This window comes from Mixophyes fleayi, chromosome 10 (assembly GCF_038048845.1).
Source record: "Mixophyes fleayi isolate aMixFle1 chromosome 10, aMixFle1.hap1, whole genome shotgun sequence".
Taxonomy (NCBI): Eukaryota; Metazoa; Chordata; class Amphibia; order Anura; family Limnodynastidae; genus Mixophyes; species Mixophyes fleayi.
In genome coordinates, this window is record NC_134411.1 from 6,673,369 (window position 1) to 6,696,226 (window position 22,858).

Here is a 22,858-nt window from a genome sequence, read left to right on the forward strand (position 1 = left end):
CCTCTGGGGGAGGGGAGAGGGTACAGGGAGGACGGGGAGTCCTGTAGTGATGCCAAGGTTGGGAAGTAGAGCTTGTGCCTCAGGAAGGGTTCTGGCCATGAGCATAGAACCTTGGTGCCAGATTAGGAGGCGAAAGGGGAAACCCCAGCGATACTTGATTTCTTTTTGGCGGAGAAGTGCAGTTATCGGTTTGAAGTCCCTTCGTTTGGCCAGAGTGAGTGGGGAGAGGTCTTGGAAGATCTGGAGGGTGGCATTATCGTAGGTAATTGAAGGGAGTCGGCGTGCTTCCCGCATAACAGCCTCTTTTGCTGTGAAATAATGCATTCTAAGGATAACGTCCCTGGGTTGAGACGGGTCCTGAGCGCGAGGTCTGAGTGCACGATGGGCCCGGTCCAGTAAGAGTTGTTCCTCCGGGATTTGGGGGGAAAGTTGTGTGAAGAGCTTTTTGAGGTAGAGTTCCAAGTGGGCAGACTCCACACTTTCAGGTATCCCCCGAATTCTCATGTTGTTGCGTCTGGCTCTGTTGTCCTGGTCCTCCTGGCCCTCCTGCAGCTGGAGGATGTCTTGGCGGATCTGGTCCAGATCCGTATCATGTGTTTGCTGGTACGTCACCACCTCTTCGACACGGTGTTCCAGATGGTCTGTTCTGTTTCCAATATTCACGATATCCGTCTTCAGGGAGAGGAGGGCCTGTACCGAGGTTTTGACGTCTTTCACCTCTCTGAGGAGGGACAAGAAGTCCCGGCGGGTGATAGGAGAGCAATCGTCTTCGTCAGATCCTGAATCAGAGTGTTCACCAGGTCTAGTCTGGTTTTTTTGCTTGGAAAGGTAGGGGAGAAGGTCTCCCCCTGCAGATTTTTTGCCTTTAGGCATTTTGGTAAGGGGGGCAGGGGAGGATAAGCAGGTGGTACAGGTGAGGGGAGCCCGGTTGTTCCACAGGGTGTAGCTCAGGGTCCAGAGGGACACAATTACATAATTAGAACCAAGTCATTTTAGAGGGTTGGGTCAGGCCACAGAGCAAGAAGGTAAGCAAGTAGCCAGGCTGGTAGAAAGGACCCGTACACCCGGTCAATACTGAGTAAAAAAAAGACTTCAGGCAGGCACAGGGTAGTGGGCCAGGTATGGGAGTTTTTATTCAGTGGCTTGATCTCCACAAAGCTCAGAAAAAAGGGAAAAAAGTAAATAATTGCTGCTCTGTACACAGACATGATTGCTGCGTGTCACACTGTGAGGAGCACTGCTGCACGAGGTAATGAGATGGGGAATGGCTTGGGCAGCATATATGCTGTTTGAACCTTCACTCATCACACCACATAATACCTGAAGGAGGTTTGCTCTTTCTAAACTGTGCAATAAACCAGCGCTAAGAGGCTTTTGCAAACAAGTGTGAAGTGAGTGTCTGTTTGCCTTCTGCATTTGTTTTTGATGAATTTAAATTACAGAAAACCTTTTTCTCCGTCATTTCTGCAGGTGGGCACGTATGATTGGTTGTATATTACACCTAGCTGGGCACTTGACAAGACTAATTCCTAATCGGAAACTGTTGGGCATGTTTGACCATTTTTTTAAATTATTTTTTTCTCAAAAGGTTTTTATTAAGTTTTTAGTAAAAGAATATGTAACAAACATAGCAGTTACCACAGAGTACAGTGCATAATGTAGATCCAATAACTCAAACAGAACTGCCCATAAACCATCAAAAAAGTAACAAAAAACAATAAATAACACAGGAAACATTCAAGTACACATAAGACAAAGACTTCAAGGGGGAGGAGGAGGGAGACAGACAGGGGGGCAGGAGTCGGAGACCGGCCGTATTGACCCCAATCAACCATAAAGGCACATTTTGAGAACGGGACATCTACCCTCCAGAGGGGTACACAGCATGGGAGATTTAGGTGGCAGACACAGGTCTATACTTTGAAAAGAATTCGTACCATGTGAACCATTTAACCAGGGGCGAGGAAGCTCTTGAGGAAAAGTTAAAGCCTATGGTTTCCATCTCATAGCTGTGTTGTACTTTGCTGATGATTTTGGTAAGAGATGGAACCAAGGGGGATTTCCAGCTTTGAGCTATTGCGGCTCTGGCTGATATGAGTATGTGCCCAGCCACATAGTGGTTATATGTTTGACCATTTTGTACCCTTTCAGAACCACTAGTTGCTTCATTTTGCCCCTTATTGCTATGCTTCTCTTAAATTAAGGGGAGAAAATGAACCCACTTATGGGCCTACTTTTTTCTGAGAAGTGCCCTGTGTCCCTCTGATGGTGACTTATCATATGTGCCCACTGATGGCTTTATAAAACAGAATTGATCATAAATAAATAAATCTATGTATCCACAAATCTACACATTCTGGATGAGAGGCCTCATATCTGTATAGGGATTAAATGTATCTATATCATTTTCATTTGTGCAACACCGCAGAAAGAGAGTTCCCTGTTCCAGTACATTGTGAAAACCTTAATGAATAAAACACTCTTAACATTCCAATATTTGTAACCCATTTTGGCAGTCACAGCTGAATTTTTCTACAGTAACTAAAGCATTCATTACGTATCCCTCTCCTGTGACCCCTTTATTACAACAGACTACCTTGACAACCAGCCTCCAGAACCCTGTCTCTATTCATCATCTATTAAATGGACTCTCATTGCATTATCATTTTTATGTTCCCATTGTATTTGTCTAATTTAAATATTACCGGATAAATGCATAACAATGTTCTTGTCCGAAGTCTTTGCCTACTTCCTATGATGATGCTAGTAAGTCTGCTTGCAGAGGGTCACCACAGTCAACATAGCTTCCTTTCTGATAAATCTCTCATCATACAATAGCTTGGAGGCACGGCCTGTTTGCATGGCTTATGTATGACAACATTGAGTGTGGGGTGTCATTGTAGGCTGTGTCCAGGTCCAGAATGGACGAGACAAAATAGCCTGCGTGAAGGGATACCGATAATTATTGTTGAGCATACATATTCCCCCGTGTGCGCATTATTAAATTAATTAGTAACATTTTTGAGTTTATAGTCTCTTTTTAAAACAGTACAGTTTAGAAATAGTTAACTCTTATGTTGAAGCTACACTAGAGATAGTGGGCCTGATTCATTAAGGAAAGTTAAGCAAAAAATTGAGTAAGTTTTTTGTTTTTTTTGGGGGGGGACAAAATCATGTTGCAATGCAAGGGATGCAAATGAGTTTATTATTTTGTGCATAAGGAAAATACTGGCTGTTTTTTCATGTAGCACACAAATAGGTTAAATTTCTATGTACAACTAAGCTTTCAAGTTGATCTAGGACATGCCCTACCCCAATATATATCTGCCATCACTTTTTAAATGTACCTCCCCCTCTAATGCAATATGGTTTTGCCTTACTTACTTTTGCTTAACTTCCCTAAATGAATTAGGCCCAGTGTGGTATTTGTGGAGGAGCCCATTTGGTCTGAAATTTACTGGAATTATGAGTTGTGAACCCTGTCTGTGGATTATGGTTAGATATTAGAGACTGATTTATACTGATGAGGGGAAGGGAGGTCCCGGGACAATAACACTCTACTCCTCTCTCAATTTTATGTCTCCTTCATTCTGGCTATATTTGTTTGGGTCCCTAACCTGACCTCAGTCCTCTAATCCCCAAAAGAACTTGGAGCCCAAATGGACAACACAAACTAGTGCCTAAATGTTTGAATCTAACTGTTGGTGCCCAGATTATTTACCCCTAAATGTGTGTTTCCGTCACTGACGTGTATACAGTTTATCACAGAACCCTTTCACAATGTTCCATCACAATTTACCAAATAGAAGTTATATTTTACTCGTCTTCTCTAAATATAAGGCTGTCTTCTCTTTTGTCACTTTGTTTCTAAATCTATATATAAATCCATTTCTCCACACCCAGGATAACATTCGTCTTTACCTGTGTCTGCTGGAGATTGACATTTCAAGAGATGCTGCCAATGATGTTGTGCTGTGCGTGGAGCAAGCACTGAAAAGCAATCTCAACGATGAGGCCAAGAGATACTTGTCACATAGACGCCTTGAGTTCCTAGAAGACTATGGCTGCAGTATTACAAGGTGCAGTGTGATCTTTCCTATGCTGTTGCTGCAGTGTTATGCAAGAAATAGTTCCACAAATACTAGTTGGCTTGCTTGCTTTTTTTCTGGTCAAAATGAGGTTCCCCTGGTTAGATTGGTAATCAGGTTTAGCACAATTGGGGTGACCAAATACTGAACACTTTGTTTAGTGGTCATATTGTTTAATCAAACAGCCAGTCACCCAACCCTCTGTTTCCGTGTAAAAACAAGTTAAATCTATTTTTGGCCAACACATTTTCCAGGTTTTATGAGCCATTTGATCATCCCAATTCAATCATTTCTGATCAGCTGTTAGCAACAGGAAAACAATCTGATTGTATGACTGAATTGTTGCTTCTGCTCCCAGCAGTCTTTGCATCTCTCCTCTTCCAGGGATGAACAACCATTCAGCACTTAAGCTAAAACGTATCTCCTGAGATACACGGGCACCAGAAGAGTGATTGACAATGAAGCCGTTGTGGAGCTACTTTTACGCATAGTCTGTACAGCCACAAAGTGACATTATTATCCCTAGTGTTTAAACCCTATACATATTATATATATATATATATATATATATATATATATATATATATATATATATATATATATATATATATATATATATATATATATATATATATAATTGTATAAAGTACTGTTTTTGTTAGGTGCTCTTCAGAGTTGATGGCTAGCGTCATCAGTGGAGAAAAGTTGTTTTGGACCCATAAGTGGTATAGAGCCACAAATACATTGTTTAAAGGGTACCTGTGGTCTACAAACATTGCAGGCAGTTTGGATATCTGCTAAATTGTGGGCAAATTAAGTTATGAAGAGATGCAAAGTCACAGCAATACGGGACCCGACTCATAACATTGTGCATGATTTTTTAAAACACTCCTAATTCGGCCATACACATATCCGTATTCAACAAGCATCTTTTGATGAATACGGGTGTAGGTACTCCCGGCTCTGGTTGACAAGACTCTGCAGGATACGTCCAATGCATATGTGTAATATAAAGACCAAGCACAATGCACAGAAACAAAGTCACCTGTTAATAATATAGTCATTAATGACAAAACATTAAAAAGAATAGAAATCCCCCCCTCGCCCGTTTTTTATTTTTCTGTTTACTTTTCAGTAGATACAAATACACTTCTGCAGTACATAAAATGCATTTTTACAGTTGTTGCTGATTACAAACACATCTTCTAGCATGCAGACACGACCATCACTATCATATCTTACACCAGCTCTGTAGCTGGTACAAGTGATACGACAGAAGCCCAAAGCTTGAATTCTTGGACGTTGCTGAGTGCACTTGAACATAGCACGCCCTTGCTGTACATTGACTAGGTGTATACGCCCATTCCCCTCCCCATTCTGCCCATTAAATCATAGGATGTAGTAAGGGTCCTTTGTGCTCGAAGATGATTTATGTTCGTGTTCACTGCCGTATGGTCCAGTTCTGGGCCCAGAGTGATTTTACTTGAATTGTGGCACGTATCTGCATTTATGTTCCTTAATTAATCAGGCCCATAATTTTCAATTCTGCTTCGCCACTCTGCACTGTATTTGTAACTTAGCATACAATGGAATTGATATTCTATGACTAAAGGCAGAACGTCCATGGTCTTTTCATTGTGTTGTATGGTTGGTAACTGGGAACATTTATGGCCAAAATCCACAGCCAAATGCAGAATGAGGGGTTATGTTTTTCGGAACCGTTTTTAAAATGTCACTCAACACAGAGGCTTGAACCATTGAATGTTTCCTGTTCTGTGTGAAGGTGACTGGTAGATTGTAACAGCATTGTGCCCTAGTGAAATTCTGGTGCTGGAGCAATGTCTGAAAAGCAAATCCCAAGAGCTACACAACAGAATGGAAACACTTAAATACTTCTCATTCACCCTGTTATGTTTTTGTTCCTTGCAGTTTGCTTAGTGCCTGTGCTGAACATCAAACACTGTTGAAGGAGCAGGAAGACTTAAAGAGAAAAGCAGACAATGGGTGAGCATTTTAACTACTCCACAGATGACTTAAGTTACTCTTTTTTGTTGCTTATCAAGGTTGAGACACATCAATGCTAGATACATTGTTGGAGATATATTTTAGAACTATATTCTAGCTAATAAATCAGCCTATTAAAATTATTTTAAAACAGATAATGAGGATTAAACCTTCCCTTCAATTGTCATTTGGATTGTGAGCCTGCACTGTAGCGCATTTACGCATGAACAGTTTCTCGAGTTGTATTCTGAACAATGCAGGAATAACTGAGCGACATAGAGATTAATCGCTGTACACAGGTTAATGGTAGAAATACTGGTTTCTCGCAGTTTTCTACAAGTCGCATATATTACTGCTGCCCATGTAGACAGTTTAGATGGCACACTATAGAGAGAATTGGAGAATAGCAAAACACCCTCTTGGCTAGCTTTTCATTTAACGTAAATAGCTGTGTGTCCAAGGGGGAACAGGAACAATCCTAACGGATGACCCCTTCGCTCCGTACTCAATGCTGCCGCTCGGCTCATTTTCCTCTCTCGCCGCTCCTCCTCTGTCCCCCCCCCCCCCCCCCCCTCTACCAATCCCTTCACTGGCTCCCCTTCCCCTACAGAATCGTATTCAAGCTCCTTACACTTGCCTTCAAGGCCCTCTCCAACTCCACTGCTCCCTACATCTCCAGCCTCATCTCCATTCATGCTCCATCCCGCCCTCTGCGTTCGGCCAATGACCGACGCCTCTCTTCCCCCCTGGTCACCTCCTCCCATGCTCGCATCCAAGACGTCTCCCGTGCTGCCCCCTCCACTGGAACCAGCTCCCCCGCTCCATCAGAACCTCACCCAACTTGTCCAGCTTCAAACGGGCCTTAAAAACCCACCTCTTCCTTATAGCCTTCCAGTCCCCCACTTAACTGCCCTCCCACCTACCTCTCTCCTCTCCCCCCTCTCCGTCCTTGCCTCCGCTCTCCTCCTTTCCTCCTCCTACCCTTGCGTCTCTGTCCGTCCTACCCTCCCCTTAGATTGTACGCTCCTTCGAGCAGGGCCTCCTCTCCTCCTGTTCTCCACCACCTTAACTCTTCTTTCCGGCTCCTTGTCTCTTCCGTGAGGCCCTTCTACCCCTCTCTCTACCCCTGGGGCCTCTCACCTTTCATCTAGCTGTACTTTGAGCTTCCGAGTTACTGTGCTTTTTGTTAACTGTTCCGTTCTGTCTCACCCTGTACCGCGTTTCTGTCTGTCCGTGTACGGCGCTACGGATACCTAGTGGCACCCTATAAATAATAATAGTAACTCTCTCATATTGTCTCTGGGTCTTTGCTTGTACTATATGCACTCACATGCATACATGTATGAATGAACAAACTTGTGTTATTTTGATGCATTCTGTTTTAGTGTCTCTTTTATATGTGGTATATGGGGGGAAAAAAAAACACCTTTGAATGTAGGACTCAAATTTGATTCCTGACATTTTATGTTAGAGAACGTTTTTATTCTGGGGGAAGGAATTTGTGGATGCGGACCTGACTAAGCGCTGTTGCAAACTTGGTTGAGTTCATAGAGTTCCCTCTACCTTTTGTATTCTCCACTCTATGCTTTTTGGTAAATTGTCATCGGTCTGTCAAATATTAGTGGAAGAAAGCAATCTTTGGTCTTGTTGCATTACAGCTGAGGGTTACTACTGTGGCCATCCAAAGTGCAATGGGCCTCTATGCCATGCTAATTCCAACTGGAACACACCTAGACAAAATACTTGTGTAGACAAGCTTTCAGCCTCTTGCAATTTCTTGACGTCTTTAATATATATCCATCACTAGGTGGATACATTATATGCAATTTTATATCTTACAGTATGAATCTTTTACCTTTCTTTACAGGGAAAAAGATGATAAAAATAAAAAAAACAAAACTGAATCTTCTGCCCCCTCTGCACCTACTCTTACACCACCAGTAAAGGACTCTCAAGATAATGTTGTTCCTGGCATTTCATCACCTCCAGTTGCAGCTGTAGTAAATTCTGGGCCAAAAGTTATTTATCTATCAAGTACAGCTGCACCAAAACCACCTAGACCAGCCTACCCGAGAACACCTGTGCCAACTCCACGACCATACTTCCGTCCTCCTCCGAGACCACATGCTCCGCCTCAATTTGTACCAGGGCCCCCCTTTGGAAGAGCTAGAGGTCCTGTTTTCTATAGACCGGCATACCCCATGGGAGGATTTCCTGCACCTGCACCCCCACCGCCACCTCCGTACTATAACTATGGACCAGGGTTTCAGGTGAGCCAAAAAAAAAAACCACCACACAATATATCGTTAATATAACTGTTACTTTGTGCTTTGCTCTCATATTGCAGATTTACACTAATAAATGTTACTCCTCTCCTTTTTCTTAGAACTTTGGACAATATAACGGACCCCTGCCATGGCATTACAACCGATTTAATCCGCCTTTTTGATTCCAAATCATTCAGTAGTTCAAGCATAGCAGTTCTTTCTGCCCAGCTCGATGAGGCGGCTCCTCTTCCACTTTATGTAGATGAATTCCCTAAGTTTTTTTTTTATGTCTGTGAAGTCTAGAATGGACAGCGGCATTCCAAGTCACATAACGATGCGGAGTATGTGTATGGGCATGAAATATAAACAAAACCGATGACCAACCATTGTTCATAATGGTCAGGTCCATCCACCCAAACCACGCATCTATGCAGCAGTTGATGATATATGTTTGGTTTTCATATGCTACACTTGGCAATGCTTTATAAATGCGAAGGAAAGAAAGTTATATACTTTGTAATGCTACTTTAAAAATGTTTTTCTTGTCGTTTATTGTTATTTCTTCTAATTGTAAATTAAAAAAAAAATATGGACAACTAAGGTTTAATTTTTGGGTAGTAGTATACTTTTAGTGTGTGTGTGTGTATATACACACACACACACACACACACACACACACACCTTTGAATCAAAACCAACAGTGACCAGGAGAGACTGGAGCAGGGTTTTCTGGCCAGAGGCCATAGTGTCATTGGATGTGAGGTGATCACATGACACTTGCATCCCTATTCAGGAACATCCTGCTGCTCAAAGGTGTAAATGATACAAATCATCATCACCACAGTTTATATAGTGCCACACATTCTGCAGCACTCTACAGAGAATATATGAATTGGAACCATGCATTCCAACACATCTATCACAAACGTGCAATTGTAATGCGCTATGGAATATTCTGGCACTTTATAAATAAATGTTCAAAATAATGAGTACAGTGATTTAATTATAAAATACATCTTTTTAGAACTCACCCATCACTTATTATGTTAGTTATGGCTGGTGGTATAAGGGGAAACAATTCACCAGCATATCATGGGGGGAGGGTGTATAAAATGCAGCACCTTCGAGGAAAGTGGGGCAAAATGAGAGGTCCTTGGGAAAATATGTTGCTTCTCTATGGCCAAATGAAAGGAAACAATATCTCTGAGAAATAGAGCTGAATAAGTCGTTTAGCTCATAGTTGCACACTAACATGATAGAACATTCTTGTCTACGGAGTAGTGGAAATACAGAATATACCACTAGACACTGTAACAGACATACTTTAACTCCATGAAACCATTTACATATTGAAAAACAATATTTTAGAATATGCTGTTTAATAGATATTTATGAAGAATCACATAGTAAAAAAAAATCCAGTGCTGTCAATGTTTGTTTTGAATACAAGTCTTTGTCAATGTAATGTGTTGCTGGCAATGACAGCAGCCTTTATATTATCCATTGTGAAACACAGTAGTCTTCCCCTAATTCTGATGTCAAAAGCCTTTTTCACTCAGCCATACTTGGAGTTCCTTATCATAATAACCTTTGACTCTGATTGTGTGGCTGATCTCATTAACTTGAATTGCTGGTGTCTTTCCTGTTAGCTCGGTCAAGAAATCTCGTACTTCAGCTTCCAGAGCCTAAGAGGACACAGGAAATTCCAATATTATTACAGATACCAATAAGAGTTTGATGTTCAGTTATATAAAAAGATAGATGTCTCCCTACTAGTAACAACCCTCTCCTGAAAAAGATTAAATGCTAAACATTACTTAAGGGTACGCTACATGAAGTAGCTACATTTCATTGTAGACCAAACACCCTAATACCCCATTCATACTGCACCAAAATCCCGGGTTTTTGCCGGGGCGAGCTCAAACGACCCGGATCTTAGTGCAGTATGAATGGTCTTCAACCCGGGATTTATCGAGGGGTAATTCCCGGGTCAGACCCGGGTTGCCTGCACTATGAATGGTGCAACCCGGGTTTTTCAACCCGGGTTGCACAGAAAACAAGCTGATTGGCTGTCTGCCTTTCTCTGGAGGATGATGTCATCGGTGGGAGCCCGTGAAAGAAAAAAAAAAACAGTCACCTTTCAATGACATCACCATTTTTCAGCCAATGAAAACTGCTCTGGTGATGACTCCCACAAATTGCCAGGGCACAGACTTGTGCAGTATGAATGGGGTCAACCCCGGAAATTCCCGGGTCCGAGGTGCAGTATGAATGGTGTTTCTGAGCTGGGACGCTCCGAGCCCCGGCAAAAACCCGGCTTGAAAAACCCGGGATATTGCAGGGGCGGCAGTATGAAAGCGGTATAAATCAGCGTGTTTGTGTGTGTTGACACATGTGGATTTTGAAGGGTAGTGTGTCTGGGGGATTGGTGACTACATTAATTTAGGCCATATCTAAGTGCTCCAGCAAAATAACTGGATCTGTACATGCATGGACCGCTTAATAGCAGCAGTGTCAGCTGTAGATTATTACACGTCTAATAGTCAATCATGTAGAGTTGGACATATATCGTACCCATGTGTCCTTATGCAGACTTGGTCTCATCTTACACTTCCAACTCCTTGTGCTTTGGAGGTCAAGCATAAGAGCACAATAATGGTGTGTTCAAGTAAATGCGACAGAGGTAAACCTGGACACATGCACATATACGCCTGTCAAAAAGCATATCTCTTGTGGGTGCAGAGACCTATCCTCTGAACAGCCATGGAGCGCATACTTATTTAAATGTGAATCCTCCAACATGGAGGTAGTAAGTTATTTCCTCCACAGCTGCTATATGCCCATTTTGATTTTTATTGCAGTTTAGTAGATGTTGGACATGGTGCTACACGTTAGAAAAACATCTTAACTGAGAAACTCCATTTCTCAAGCATTCCAGGTAATAGATTCCATGTCTGCATATAAATGTGTATTGTTGTCCCCATATCTTCATTTTATTTAAATTAAAAAACAACTGTTTGTTCATGTCCTTTTAAAATTTATGAACAGAGACGAAAACTAAGCTAAAATGCTGCAGCGATGGGGATCTTGCACCACAGATGTTCACTTGAACAGCAGTTAAACATATGACACAGGAAGAGAATGCTAGGAAAGAAAGCACCTTACAATCTAAACTGTAAGGTAACTTCTTTCACTGTAGCCCTGTCAACAACAGATATGAGGAATGGAGCAAAAATATGGACGAGGCTTATTCACCCCTTTAATTTTATAAGCAAAACCAAGATGTTACACAACAAATCCTTCATCAGGTTTAATAATAGAAGCACACACAGTGGAATACATAGACTGATGCTGTCACACCCACAGTGTCAAAGTTTGCTACCAAGACCATAGAAAATAAAGCATATTTATATGGGTGACACTGAGGTTAGCAGTGCTGTCTCACAGCGCAGGGCCCTTGGGGTTGATTCACGGTTTGTTTGCATGGGTTCACTTTGTGAGCTATGGTTTCCTCCCACAGTTCTGAAACATACTGGTAGGTTAACTGGCAGAGGAGGGTACAAGCCTGCTCTCTCTGAGCAGCCAAGGAGCCCATACTTAAACATATGACCACTATTGTGGACGTAGCAAGTTATTTCCTCCGTAGCTGCTATGTGCTTTGATTTTTAAGCGTAGAAAAGGATGGGTGGGTCAGAGGTCTCACAATGAAATACACTCCAAAATTTGGATTTTGCATTTATTAATACTGTCCAGATAATTATCTCTCATATACACTGTATACAAAAGTTAGCATTACTACTAAAACTATCAAGTACAGCTGTACATTATGGGTGGAAGTGTACACACTTGATACTCCTGGCGTATATTTGCAACTGAGCACAATGAATATGTAAATTCTTGAGGTGCGTCTGACTATGTATATACAAGTGTCCTTTCCTGCATAAATTCGGGGGTGCTAATCCACCCAACTGTACGCGAGACCTACCGGGTTTCCCAACGTTGTGGAGAACTGTGCTACCTTACAAATCAACAACAACTCCAGACCCTGAGAACCTGCAACAGGTTTTAGGATTTCTTAAATAATGCACAGGTGAGTAATCCATTTGTCAGGGTCAGTATTTATTATTTCACAGACAAAAACCCTTGACATGAAAAGAAGTGTAAAAAAGAAAGGTGGTTGTTCCAAGAGAAACCAATCAGAATTCTACATATCATTTTTCTAGCGCAATTTAGAAAAAACATTCACCCTGTGCTTTCCGTTACTTAAAGCAGCACTAACTGAATTAAAGGGAAATTAAATACAAAAGATGAACCCTGATCTTCAAATTTCATACTAGATGCATTTGATACATATGCAAGTGACCTGTCATTTATAACGGTTCCGCAATCTTAGCCATAGAAGACGGGGCTCTGTTATGATGGTCTCACTAAATGTAGGTGCTGTATATTGAAAGAAAGTTCTATTACAGTATGAGTGTTCCATTTTTAACATATGTTACATATAAATTGGTAAAGTCTTATATACTGTACATCAGTGTTCTCTGATGTTTATTGATTTAAGTCAGGTACTTCCAATGTTGGAAGAACTTTATATACATAGAGGCATTGGGATACCTTATCTAGAAAACCATTAAGTACCAGAAAAGTTAACTGCTGCTTTTTGGTAATATCATATACACATACATGATCACGGAGTATTTTTTCCTGCTGTCACTGTGAGAAGCATTGCTAAACAATTTAATCCGGAGGGACACGACGGGTAAACTTTAAATGCAATTTAGTAGATGTTCAACGTACAAATTACAGAACATCATCTGAACTGGGAAACCCCATTTCTCAAGCAATCTGGAGAATAGCTCCTATGTCTATAAATTAAATGACCTGTATTCACTCACTTCAATACAGGAATAAGTGTACCGACTGGCATTGAGTACAGTTGTCCACATAAAAAAAAAAAGGGTTTATCAAAAATAGGATTTGTTCATGTAAGAGATTTTAAAACTGACGAATGTGGTCAGCTGCAAAAACAACAAACGTAAAATGCAGTAGACATATGTTAACATACCAGAGATGTTCACACGTGCTTCATTTCCTAGCATTCTCTTCCTATGTCATGTGTTTGACTGCTGGCCAATCTAAAACTAAATGTATACTCCTTCTGACAATACTGAACAAGTTACTGATGTGAAGCGTACAGCAGTTGAAAAATTAAAGGCGAAACCAAAATGAATCTAAAACATGGTAAATATTTCTATGAATTTAAATATAAAGTAACCTATATTGGTAAGTATTGGAGAAGATTGTTGCAAGTGATTAAATTGCTCCAGAAAGAGCTATAGAGATTTGCTGTTAAGCCTCATATAAGAAACACATGATTTGGATATATGTAACTTGATCAGATTTTTTTGTAATGCTGTAACTATATTCTTTGCAGTTTATGCTCTATAAAAACATTGACCGACAATTTGCTTCAGTAGCAAATATGTTAAATAGGATGTCATTTGTAATATTGAATGAGTATCTTAAAACTGATCTAATAGTTTCTTTGCAAATTTGGATATTATATATTCTCTGGTAGTTACTAGATCTATTATATTGCGGTGGTAGTCACTTCAGACTACTGAAAACCCGACAAGAATTTCCCCGAGATGACAACAGCAATACTCTGCTTAACGACAGTCTGTTCACGTCGACTGCTTGGAAAACAGAGTTCAAGGAAATGCGGCGAATCAACATCTTGTTGGGCCAAAATAAAGTCATTTTTGAGGGCGGCTATGATTGGTGGTATTAAGATGTTCATTTAAGGAGGCGCTGGCTGTACAATGTAGACTGCTAAACACACACATTGCACAGCCTGTACAGACGGGCTGGGAGGAAAAATGAGCAGAGATTTCTGTCGAATCCCTGCCGTGAGGTGTCTGGTGGATGTTCCGGAGATACCTCGCGGCTAATTGAATGACCCACCCTATACAGCAAAACACAATGATGCGGATGTAGAAAAAAGTGATCTTTAGGAAGGTTAAAAAAAAAAAAAAACACACACACAAATCCATCAAGTTTTTGGACCATTGCATTTGACCTTGACTCAGAAGAAGACTAAAGCACTCACCCATATGTCACCTTCAATCTTGCGGATAACAGTCATGTGCCTATTACCATGAGTGATATCTGTGTACACCGGAATATTGTGCATCCGAGAACGTCTCACAATGTAAGGGAGATCTGTGGGGGTGTCTGAGGGGGGGAAAAACAAATTGGAACAGCAGACTAATTACTTTAATATGACAAAATGATGGGAAATCAGGCGGTAATCCCAAATAAACAAATCTAGATACAGCCTAAAGCAATGGTGAGCAACATGATATTTTCAGGGGCTTCATAAGTGGTCATGGGTACCACAAGGAAACTTGAAATTATCTTTGTAGAGAAAGATCAAGCAGTCCCCATTACAATGCCCTAGGTTTCTGTAAACACGTCAGGTCAAAACACAACGTAACAGACTAGCCAAGCTGATGAGACATCACTCTCCAACAATATACCAAACTGCTATACAGACATATATGGCATCACTAGGAACATAACCAAAAAGAAGAATACTACCAATAAGGGGCACTGGTTGTCTATCACTGAACTAGAGATAGGTGTATCTGCTCTGGATTACATACAAAAACGACTAGGACCCTACTTTTTATAACCAAATGAACATAGTACCTTTAGGGGGGATCCACCCAGATGGCGTTATTCCAGTATGTTTTGGTGGTTTGGGGACTTGAGTAGGTGGTATGAGACGCTCCACAAAGTGAAATTCTTCATGGGATTCTATAATACCTGGGTACTGAGATGTCACACTGGCAGCTGACCTACTGCATGGGCGCTGAAAAGAAAGGAGGATGTTACACAGGTTCTTGTTGGAAAGTAATATGTCTCCTACAAGCTTGATATTGACACAGTTCTCTAGAGTATTGCAGGCATGTCTAAGTCTATGAAAAATGTATGTAGGTAACTAATCTGTATTTTCCAGGCATGGAACTCCAGTGGTTAACAATTCAAGGGAATGGATGTTTATGTCAGTGGTCAAAGTGGACATTTAGAAGTAGCAGTATGAAAATTGTAATGGAAATGTAAGTAAATGCAATTTTATAATTTTACAATGAAGGCAGTAGTAGAAGGGGCGGTATGGCATATCACTGTACAGTGTTCTCCACAGAAAATGTTGCCAGCTGGGTAGGAGCAGTTGTTAATACTTTGCAATAATATTGGAAAATGTTGGAGGCTATTGCCCATGCCTGCCAGGACTGATCAGACTGGTGGTCATATTACCTGTTATAATAGGAGAAACAATGGTTTATTCTATTATAATTGGACTCTGTTGCACTCCAAGAGCTGGGTGGTAAGTAAAAACATCTGGGTGGAGCAGCCGGAAAATAATTGCTGGGGAGAACACTGCTATATATACACCCTCACTTTGACCACTGGTTTATGTTTAAGAAATACCTATTGCCTGTATTTGCCTTATACATATACTGGCTGCCATCTGAATCTGACCAACAGCTGCAATCTCATACTACACTAGTAAAATATCTACTGGTTGACCATGTTAAAAAAAAATTGTGTAAATAAACTATAATATAATTTCAACATCAGAGAATAAATTTACTTTTCTTGTGAAAAACATCATTCAATTCTTACTAACTTTTTATGCACATTTATTAATATGAAAGGCACTGTCAAAATAGAGTAAATAATTTTCAAAAATAATTCAAAGATGTATTAATAAATAAGAAAAATAAAATCTTGAGTTATTTATACAAAAACAGTAGTTTGCAATAATAAGCAACTTAGTTAATTATCCTCACTTTCGCACTAGTTTTTAATGAAATGACAGGCTGAATTCCCTTTAAGAATGGTTCAGCCCACAAGGTGTATTTATATATCCATGTATAGTTTAATTATATAGCACCACTAATATATGCATAAAATTTTACAAGATTATAAAGTACAGCACTTGGGCAGCATGGTGGCTTAGTGGTTAGCACTTCTGTCTTACAGCACTGGGGTCATGAGTTTAATTCCCGACCATGGCCTTATCTGTGAGGAGTTTGTATGTTCTCCCTGTGTTTGCGTGGATTTCCTCCCACACTCCAAAAACATACTGGTAGGTTAATTGGCTGCTAACAAAATGATCCTAGTCTCTGTGTGTCTGTGTGTGTGTTAGGGAATTTAGACTGTAAGCTCCAATGGGGCAGGGACTGATGGGAGTGAGTTCTCTGTACAGCGCTGCGGAATTAGTGGCGCTAAATAAATAAATGGTAATAATAAAGTACAGAAAAAACAAAAGTATATAATGTAAAGAAATTAATGTAACAATTTAAAAAGTTACTCACACACACATTTCAAAGCTCTAATGAATATACTATACAAAGGGGTCATTGAGCCTCAAAAGCTGTTATTTTCCAAATAGTCAGTTATGGGATGGCCTCATATCACCTTACTTGTCAAATTACTTGTGTTATGTTTACTACTTCCAAACATTCTCCACTATTATAATTACCCTTAGTGCTTATAATGAAATGGTATATAGGAAAACAGAGAACCATACTGTGTGTAAGCAATATAGAAGCTGACAGGATATGCTGGTAGTTCCACAACTGCTGGAGAAGCACAGGCTGCGACTCTAAACCCGGTGTACTGAAGATAAGTTATTAAGCTACATTACTATTACTTTATGTGCAAATACACGTATGAGTGCATTACAATGGATTTAACCTGACAACAAGTACTATACCTGTAGCCTGACAGCAGCTTTAAGTACTGCTAATGTTGTCCTTCTCAACAAGGGGGCTGCCATCTTTTCTAGATAAGAGGGACTTAGCTTCCTTTTCAATGGGTGTATCATTATGGAGACCACCGACCTCCCTTTAACCACCGCGCATGCGCAAGTGTAGCAATGTGGACGTTATTGGCGCTTTCCCCATGTCACTATAGTAAGAGTACCAATATGGCTGCTTACGTCGCGTTATAGCGTCATATCCGCGTACGTGCGCGTCCCCGTGTCGGTTTAAGATACGTGCGCGCTACAGCTCCCTCCTCTTTCCTTTCCTCCATTTTGAGAGACGCGGAGCGGCCGGTAAGAGGGTTCCCGATGAATATACGTACAGGGAGGGGGTCCCAGGGATTTCCGTGTTGCTCGGGTGTGGCGGGCCAGGTAGTAATAACGGCCTGCTAGCTTGTGACCGAGTTCTCTTCTGGGTGGTCCACACAGTAGTGAGACAGAAAGTCACATGTTCCTGTATCGTGGTCCCGTAGCGATGTCCCCTGTCTCTGCATTGTGGGAGTGCAGCCTGGACAGTGGGGTGTTCCTGCACACAGCTATGCTTTATTGTGTCACATCCACATTTCTCATATTTGCTTTCTCCACTCTCCTGTCCCAAGTACACAGTCACATACATGCAATATATATGTATTTGACCCTTTCTTTTATTATGGCCACATCAGCCAGGTTTACACATCACAATGACTACATTTTATTTTTTTAACACTTTATTTTGCACCAATTGACTTTTTATAGGGAAATGGGATGGAGTTGGTGACATAACATGTGATGTAGAGATGGGAGTCAAGTAATTGGACTGCAAAACTGTTAATAAATAACATGTTTGTAAGCATAGTGATGCTTCTAGTGTAGGGATTGGCTGCTATTGGTGCTCCAGCTGTTGCTGGAATGACAGATCTAGCTCTCAGCAACTAAGTTCTTATGCTACTTGTTCTCAGTATCTGTCATTTATGGAGTGTTACAATATATACATAGTTTACACTTTCCTGGACAATGCTACCTCATATCACCAGAACACCTGCAGATACTGTGATTCTAGATATTTGTAATATATTAGATACACTTTTCACTCTTCCAGTGTGGGAATGAGGTTGTGTCATGCTTAACATACTGGCCTAGCTGTTGAGCATTCAAATAATCCCAACTAATATGCCAGTCAGATTAGCCTGCTAATCACTTGGTGCCTCTTATGGGAAAAGTGTAGAGTAGCTTGTTTTTTTATTTTTAATAGACATGTTGGATTTATATGCTTAATTTAACTTTTTACTAGTTTACTAATTAGGCTTTATAGGTATATGGCTTTCAAGCTTCCATAGTGGTTTAGCGTTGATCTTTTCCTGATAACTTGCTTTTTGTCATTGCAGCTGAAACCATGCAGCTTTTTGTGAGAGCTCAAAATCTACACACCCTTGAGGTGTCTGGCCAGGAGACTGTGTCCCAGATTAAGGTAATGACATGTGAAATTGAACGATACTCTTTAAATGTTCATACAGTGTATTGCTCCTACCTAATGTGGGGATTGGTGCCTATTGTGTACTTGGTATACTGTTTAGTACTTAGAGATTTAATGTCTTGTGTGTTTACCATGTTTTGGCCAATTGAATCTATCATTTGGTGCTGGATAGTTAGAATGTATTGTTTGTGTTCATATTTGAAGTTAAATGGACTATGCAATGCTTTCTTTATCAGGGCCATATTTTCTCACTTGAGGGAATCCCCTCTGAAGACCAAGTTATTCTCCTTGCTGGTGCCCCATTGTCCGATGAAGCCACCCTAATCCAGAGTGGAGTGTGTGACCTTAGCACCTTGGATGTAGCTGCACGTCTTTTGGGAGGTCTGTTCCTATTGCTATACAAAATAGATCTGGTTTCCTTTCTGCTAGTCCACTAGCAGTGATTCAGCTCTCTGTAAAAGTAATCACACCTTTTATTGGTTTTCTTCTGTTTGACATCTTAAATATTTTCCTTCAACAGGTAAAGTCCATGGTTCTCTAGCTCGTGCCGGAAAAGTACGAGGACAGACTCCAAAGGTGCGTTCTTGCCTCTTGTTAATACTGAGTCTTCATTACTGTGAAGAGCTATATACATGTTAAATATTCATCTGTTGTAGCTGGACAGCTGAATGCTTTATGCATGCCTACAAGTGGTCACAAACTAGATGCTGTTTATAGATTGTATGTTATTTTAACAGTTTCAGATACCCTTTGTTGCATAGTGCATAGGAATTAGGGGGTTTGAATGAATTTTAATTACATACATTTTGTAGACCCTGTAAGAAGTCATTTTGCTCAACATAATTGAGCATTTTGTTTATTTATGGTCTGTTTATATGCCTCAATTGTGATATCCTTGATTGCAGGTAGCCAAGCAAGAGAAGAAGAAAAAGAAGACTGGCAGGGCAAAGAGGCGCATGCAGTACAACAGGCGATTTGTCAATGTGGTGCCCACCTTTGGCAAGAAGAAGGGACCCAATGCTAACTCCTAATGTGTCACACTAAGGGTTAATAAACAAATGTAGACATTAATGTGTCCAGTCTTCTGTATGTAGAAAGTGATCACTTAAATTGACTTGCATTCTGTGGATATAAGAAAAGTAAGGTTTAGTGAACCTCACCTCTTTAGGGTTCCAGGCGAGGTTCATTAGACAGAAACCGAGGCTGCTGCAGTTCTAAAGCCATCCAAGGCTTTTTATGCAGGGATCTGATTTGCTAGAAGGCAGGTAGTAACTGATACTTTTGTGTTGGGGATGCTTTTTACAATCTTTTAACGTGCACGTGGGTTTGTTTTTGAAAATGGAGGTTGTCTGAGGTATGGCGAAAGTTCTAGTTAATTGGATGGTAACAGTCTTCAACAGGTACAATGTACTTTTTTTTTTTTTTTTTTTTGTGAAGGATCTTCACTTATCACTGTTGCTCTGTGGCCCATCCAAATCCTGCTTTCAATATGTTATGTCTTTAATCTGAGAAATCAGGGGGGCAATAGTAACTTATGTAATGTCCTCTGAGTTTTTTTGTAGTATGCTCTGGGGCATTGGTAAAGTTTCTAGAGCATATTGAGATTGTAATAGGAAGTTTTATATATATTTTTCTGTTTTAATAATGGAATGGTAGTTCTGACAAGGAGTTGGGTCTCACCCTTGTTTAGAGGGCTATAACTTATCATTTACATCATAAAGTTAAGCTAAAGCAGTGTTGGCTAATCTGTGACACTCCAGGTGTTGTGAAATTACAAGTCCCAGAATACCCTTCCAGCAATAAGCTGCTATATATTGGCAAAGCATGCTGGGACTTGTAGTTTCACAACACCTGGAGTGTCACAGGTTAGCCAACACTGAGCTAAAGTAATAAAACAGGATTTTGTTACGGATGAAAGAGTGAAATTATAAAGGGTTCAAAGATCTGGAGTCACTGCTGTGGGGTGTGAAGTGTGTCCATGTAGTGGGTCATAAATCCAGGTATTAGGTTGAGTCCTTGAGTCAATGACTGGAATGTTCTTATCAACTTGAATTCAGACTTTTCGCTCCCTGTCATTGTTTAAAAAAAAAACTTTCACTATTAAGACTTAAATCTGTTCTACTGTATCCTAATCCAGAGAGGTGTTTGCCAACGGGGGTGTCCAGAGTCGTCTTTATTGTGTCAATGTAGTTTCTGCTTGGTCTCCCCAATGTAGATTCCCCTCAAGGCACCTTGTACACTGTATTATGTACACCACATTGAAGGATGTACATGAGAATGTGTCAGTGATTTTATAGTCCTGTTTTGTGTTGGGTATGTGGACTGTGTTGGTAGGACATGGGTGCAGGTTTTGCATTTATTTTTATTTTTTTTGCAAGGGAAGGTGCCAGTCTCTGATGGTGATGAGAGGGCACTTCTAACGAGGAGATTTCTTAAGTTTGGAGGTTTGTATGAAAGGAGAGGTACATCTGGGAATATTTTCTTCAGTCTATTGTCTTTATGAAATTTGTGCTAAAGATCAGCAGCAGTCTTCCAAAGATGTTCATGTGGGGATTGTAAGTGACCACTTAGGGGCACCCTCCTGTTGTCCTCCCCCTTGCAATTCTGTGGGTGAAAAAGCCTTGCTATTAAGAGAGATCAGAGTAGAATGGCCAGACTCGTTCAAGCTGAGGGGAAGGAAACTTAACTCAATAACCATATATTACAACAGCGGTATGCAGAAGGGCATGTCTAAATGCACAGGACGTTGAAGTGGATGGTCCACTTCTGTCGGCTAAGGTCTGGAAATGGGTTACAGTGGACACAGGCTCACCAAAATTCGGCAGTTAATGATTGGAAAACTTGCTTGGTCTGACAAATCACAATTTCTGTTACAACATACAGATGACAGGGTCAGAATTTGGCATAAGTAACATTAATCCATCCTGCTTTGTGTTAACGGTAAAGGTATTGGGAATATCTTGTTTTCACACATTAGGCCCCTTTATACAATTGAGCGTTTAAATGCCACAGCCTACCTGAATATTATTGCTGACTATGAACATCCTTTTCTGGCCACAGGCTACCCATCTTCTAATGGCTACTTCCAGCAGCAGAACACACTTTTGGACCCTTATCAGCATATTTATAGTTTTAACTGTTTTAAAACTTGAGTTTTTGCGAGGTTTTATGTGGAGTTGATATCAGCGTTCAGCTAATGTGGTTCTATCTTCACATGTGGGCTAAGCTTAAGCTCTATCCCTCCCAAGTTCACATGTTACTATTTTAAAGCTGAAACTATATCCACCAACAGGGCTGTGGATTAGCTAAGAGTTTCATTGATATATACTTATATTTTTAGGGGAACACCTGATAGTAATGTCTAAGATTCAAGTGCCCAAAGTGAAATTTCACGCTGTTCCAACAATCAAGTATTCACAGCTTTTCACTGATGTAAACATGGGCGAATTTGAAAAGCAATATATCTGGGGCGGTCTGTACGGTGTAAATATGTTCCTTTGACTATTTCATTGATGACTTATTCTTTGGGAAGGGGCTTATATATTGGCACAATATTTTGCATACTTCTTGAATTTAAACTTTTTAATTTGAAGCTTACTCATATATTTGATTATAATATGGTGAAATTCCTGGATATCGCTATCAAAAGAAAATTGTGATCTCAAGCCTGTGGATGCTTGTAATTATTTACACTATAGAAGTAGTCATAACTCCTGGGTGAAAATATCCCTAAAAGCCAAATTGGTTGACTAAAAGAATTGTTCCGGTAATGATGACTTTCTGAAACAAATAATATCATGCTTAAGAACTAGAGTAAGGGGTTATCCAGAACCATTCTTGGAAGAAACAGAGTTTTATGCCTCCATTTTAGATAGGTATTGTCTTTTACAAACAAATAAAGATATTTCTTTGGGTAATAGCATATTTGCCTACTTTTTAAATCTGTACTCTGGCAGATTGGAGTACAGATCATGTGACAGGGTAGGAGAAGATGTGATGATGTAATTGTCACTATAGCCCCGCCCCTACCATAAAATACAGAAATGCAAGGTATTAAATAGTGGGGGTTAATGATGTGATTAAGCCCCGCCCTCGGTTTTCAATGGCGTGAATTTCAGCATTTTACAGGATCTGGGAGGTTTGCCTACTTGTGCGGGAGGACTTCCTAAAATTCGGGAGGCTCCTGGAAATTCCGGGAGAGTAGGCAAGTATG

General features: G+C 40.5%; 3 protein-coding genes across 3 annotated transcripts in view; 2 read left to right on the plus strand and 1 right to left on the minus strand.

Annotated features, from left to right (window-relative positions):
- Window positions 1–8,906, plus strand: part of LOC142103646 (pre-mRNA-processing factor 39-like) — a 39,871-nt gene extending 30,965 nt beyond the window's left edge. Inside the window, exons 11-14 of the mRNA XM_075187751.1 lie at window positions 3,904–4,079; window positions 6,018–6,092; window positions 7,960–8,362; window positions 8,479–8,906. Coding sequence (XP_075043852.1) covers window positions 3,904–4,079; window positions 6,018–6,092; window positions 7,960–8,362; window positions 8,479–8,541 — 717 coding nt within the window. The 3' untranslated portion in view covers window positions 8,542–8,906. The remainder of the gene's footprint in view (window positions 1–3,903; window positions 4,080–6,017; window positions 6,093–7,959; window positions 8,363–8,478) is intronic.
- An 815-nt stretch (window positions 8,907–9,721) lies between these two features.
- MRPL49 (mitochondrial ribosomal protein L49) lies at window positions 9,722–17,264 on the minus strand. The gene is made up of 4 exons (XM_075187752.1): window positions 17,145–17,264; window positions 15,071–15,233; window positions 14,469–14,593; window positions 9,722–10,044 (listed from the first exon to the last, which is right to left on the minus strand). Exons 1-4 carry the CDS (start codon window positions 17,253–17,255, stop codon window positions 9,898–9,900), a joined length of 546 nt encoding a protein of 181 aa, XP_075043853.1. The 5' UTR covers window positions 17,256–17,264; the 3' UTR covers window positions 9,722–9,897.
- Window positions 17,265–17,403: 139 nt separating this feature from the next.
- Window positions 17,404–19,716, plus strand: FAU (FAU ubiquitin like and ribosomal protein S30 fusion). The gene is made up of 5 exons (XM_075187754.1): window positions 17,404–17,486; window positions 18,557–18,639; window positions 18,882–19,026; window positions 19,166–19,221; window positions 19,551–19,716. Exons 2-5 carry the CDS (start codon window positions 18,565–18,567, stop codon window positions 19,674–19,676), a joined length of 402 nt encoding a protein of 133 aa, XP_075043855.1. The 5' UTR covers window positions 17,404–17,486; window positions 18,557–18,564; the 3' UTR covers window positions 19,677–19,716.
- The last annotated feature ends 3,142 nt before the right edge of the window (window positions 19,717–22,858 follow it).

Bases quoted from the DNA above. Each gene is read 5' to 3' on its own strand.
- MRPL49 (XM_075187752.1), bottom strand. From the start codon at position 17,255: ATGATACACCCATTGAAAAGGAAGCTAAGTCCCTCTTATCTAGAAAAG. The intron at 14,594-15,070 runs GTACTATGTTCA...TCCCCCCCTCAG, and splicing joins TGGGTGGATCCCCCCTAAAG to ACACCCCCACAGATCTCCCT. The intron at 10,045-14,468 runs GTGAGTGCTTTA...GTGTCCTCTTAG, and splicing joins AGATTGAAGGTGACATATGG to GCTCTGGAAGCTGAAGTACG.
- FAU (XM_075187754.1), top strand. From the start codon at position 18,565: ATGCAGCTTTTTGTGAGAGCTCAAAATCTACACACCCTTGAGGTGTCT. The intron at 18,640-18,881 runs GTAATGACATGT...TTTCTTTATCAG, and splicing joins AGACTGTGTCCCAGATTAAG to GGCCATATTTTCTCACTTGA. The intron at 19,222-19,550 runs GTGCGTTCTTGC...CCTTGATTGCAG, and splicing joins TACGAGGACAGACTCCAAAG to GTAGCCAAGCAAGAGAAGAA.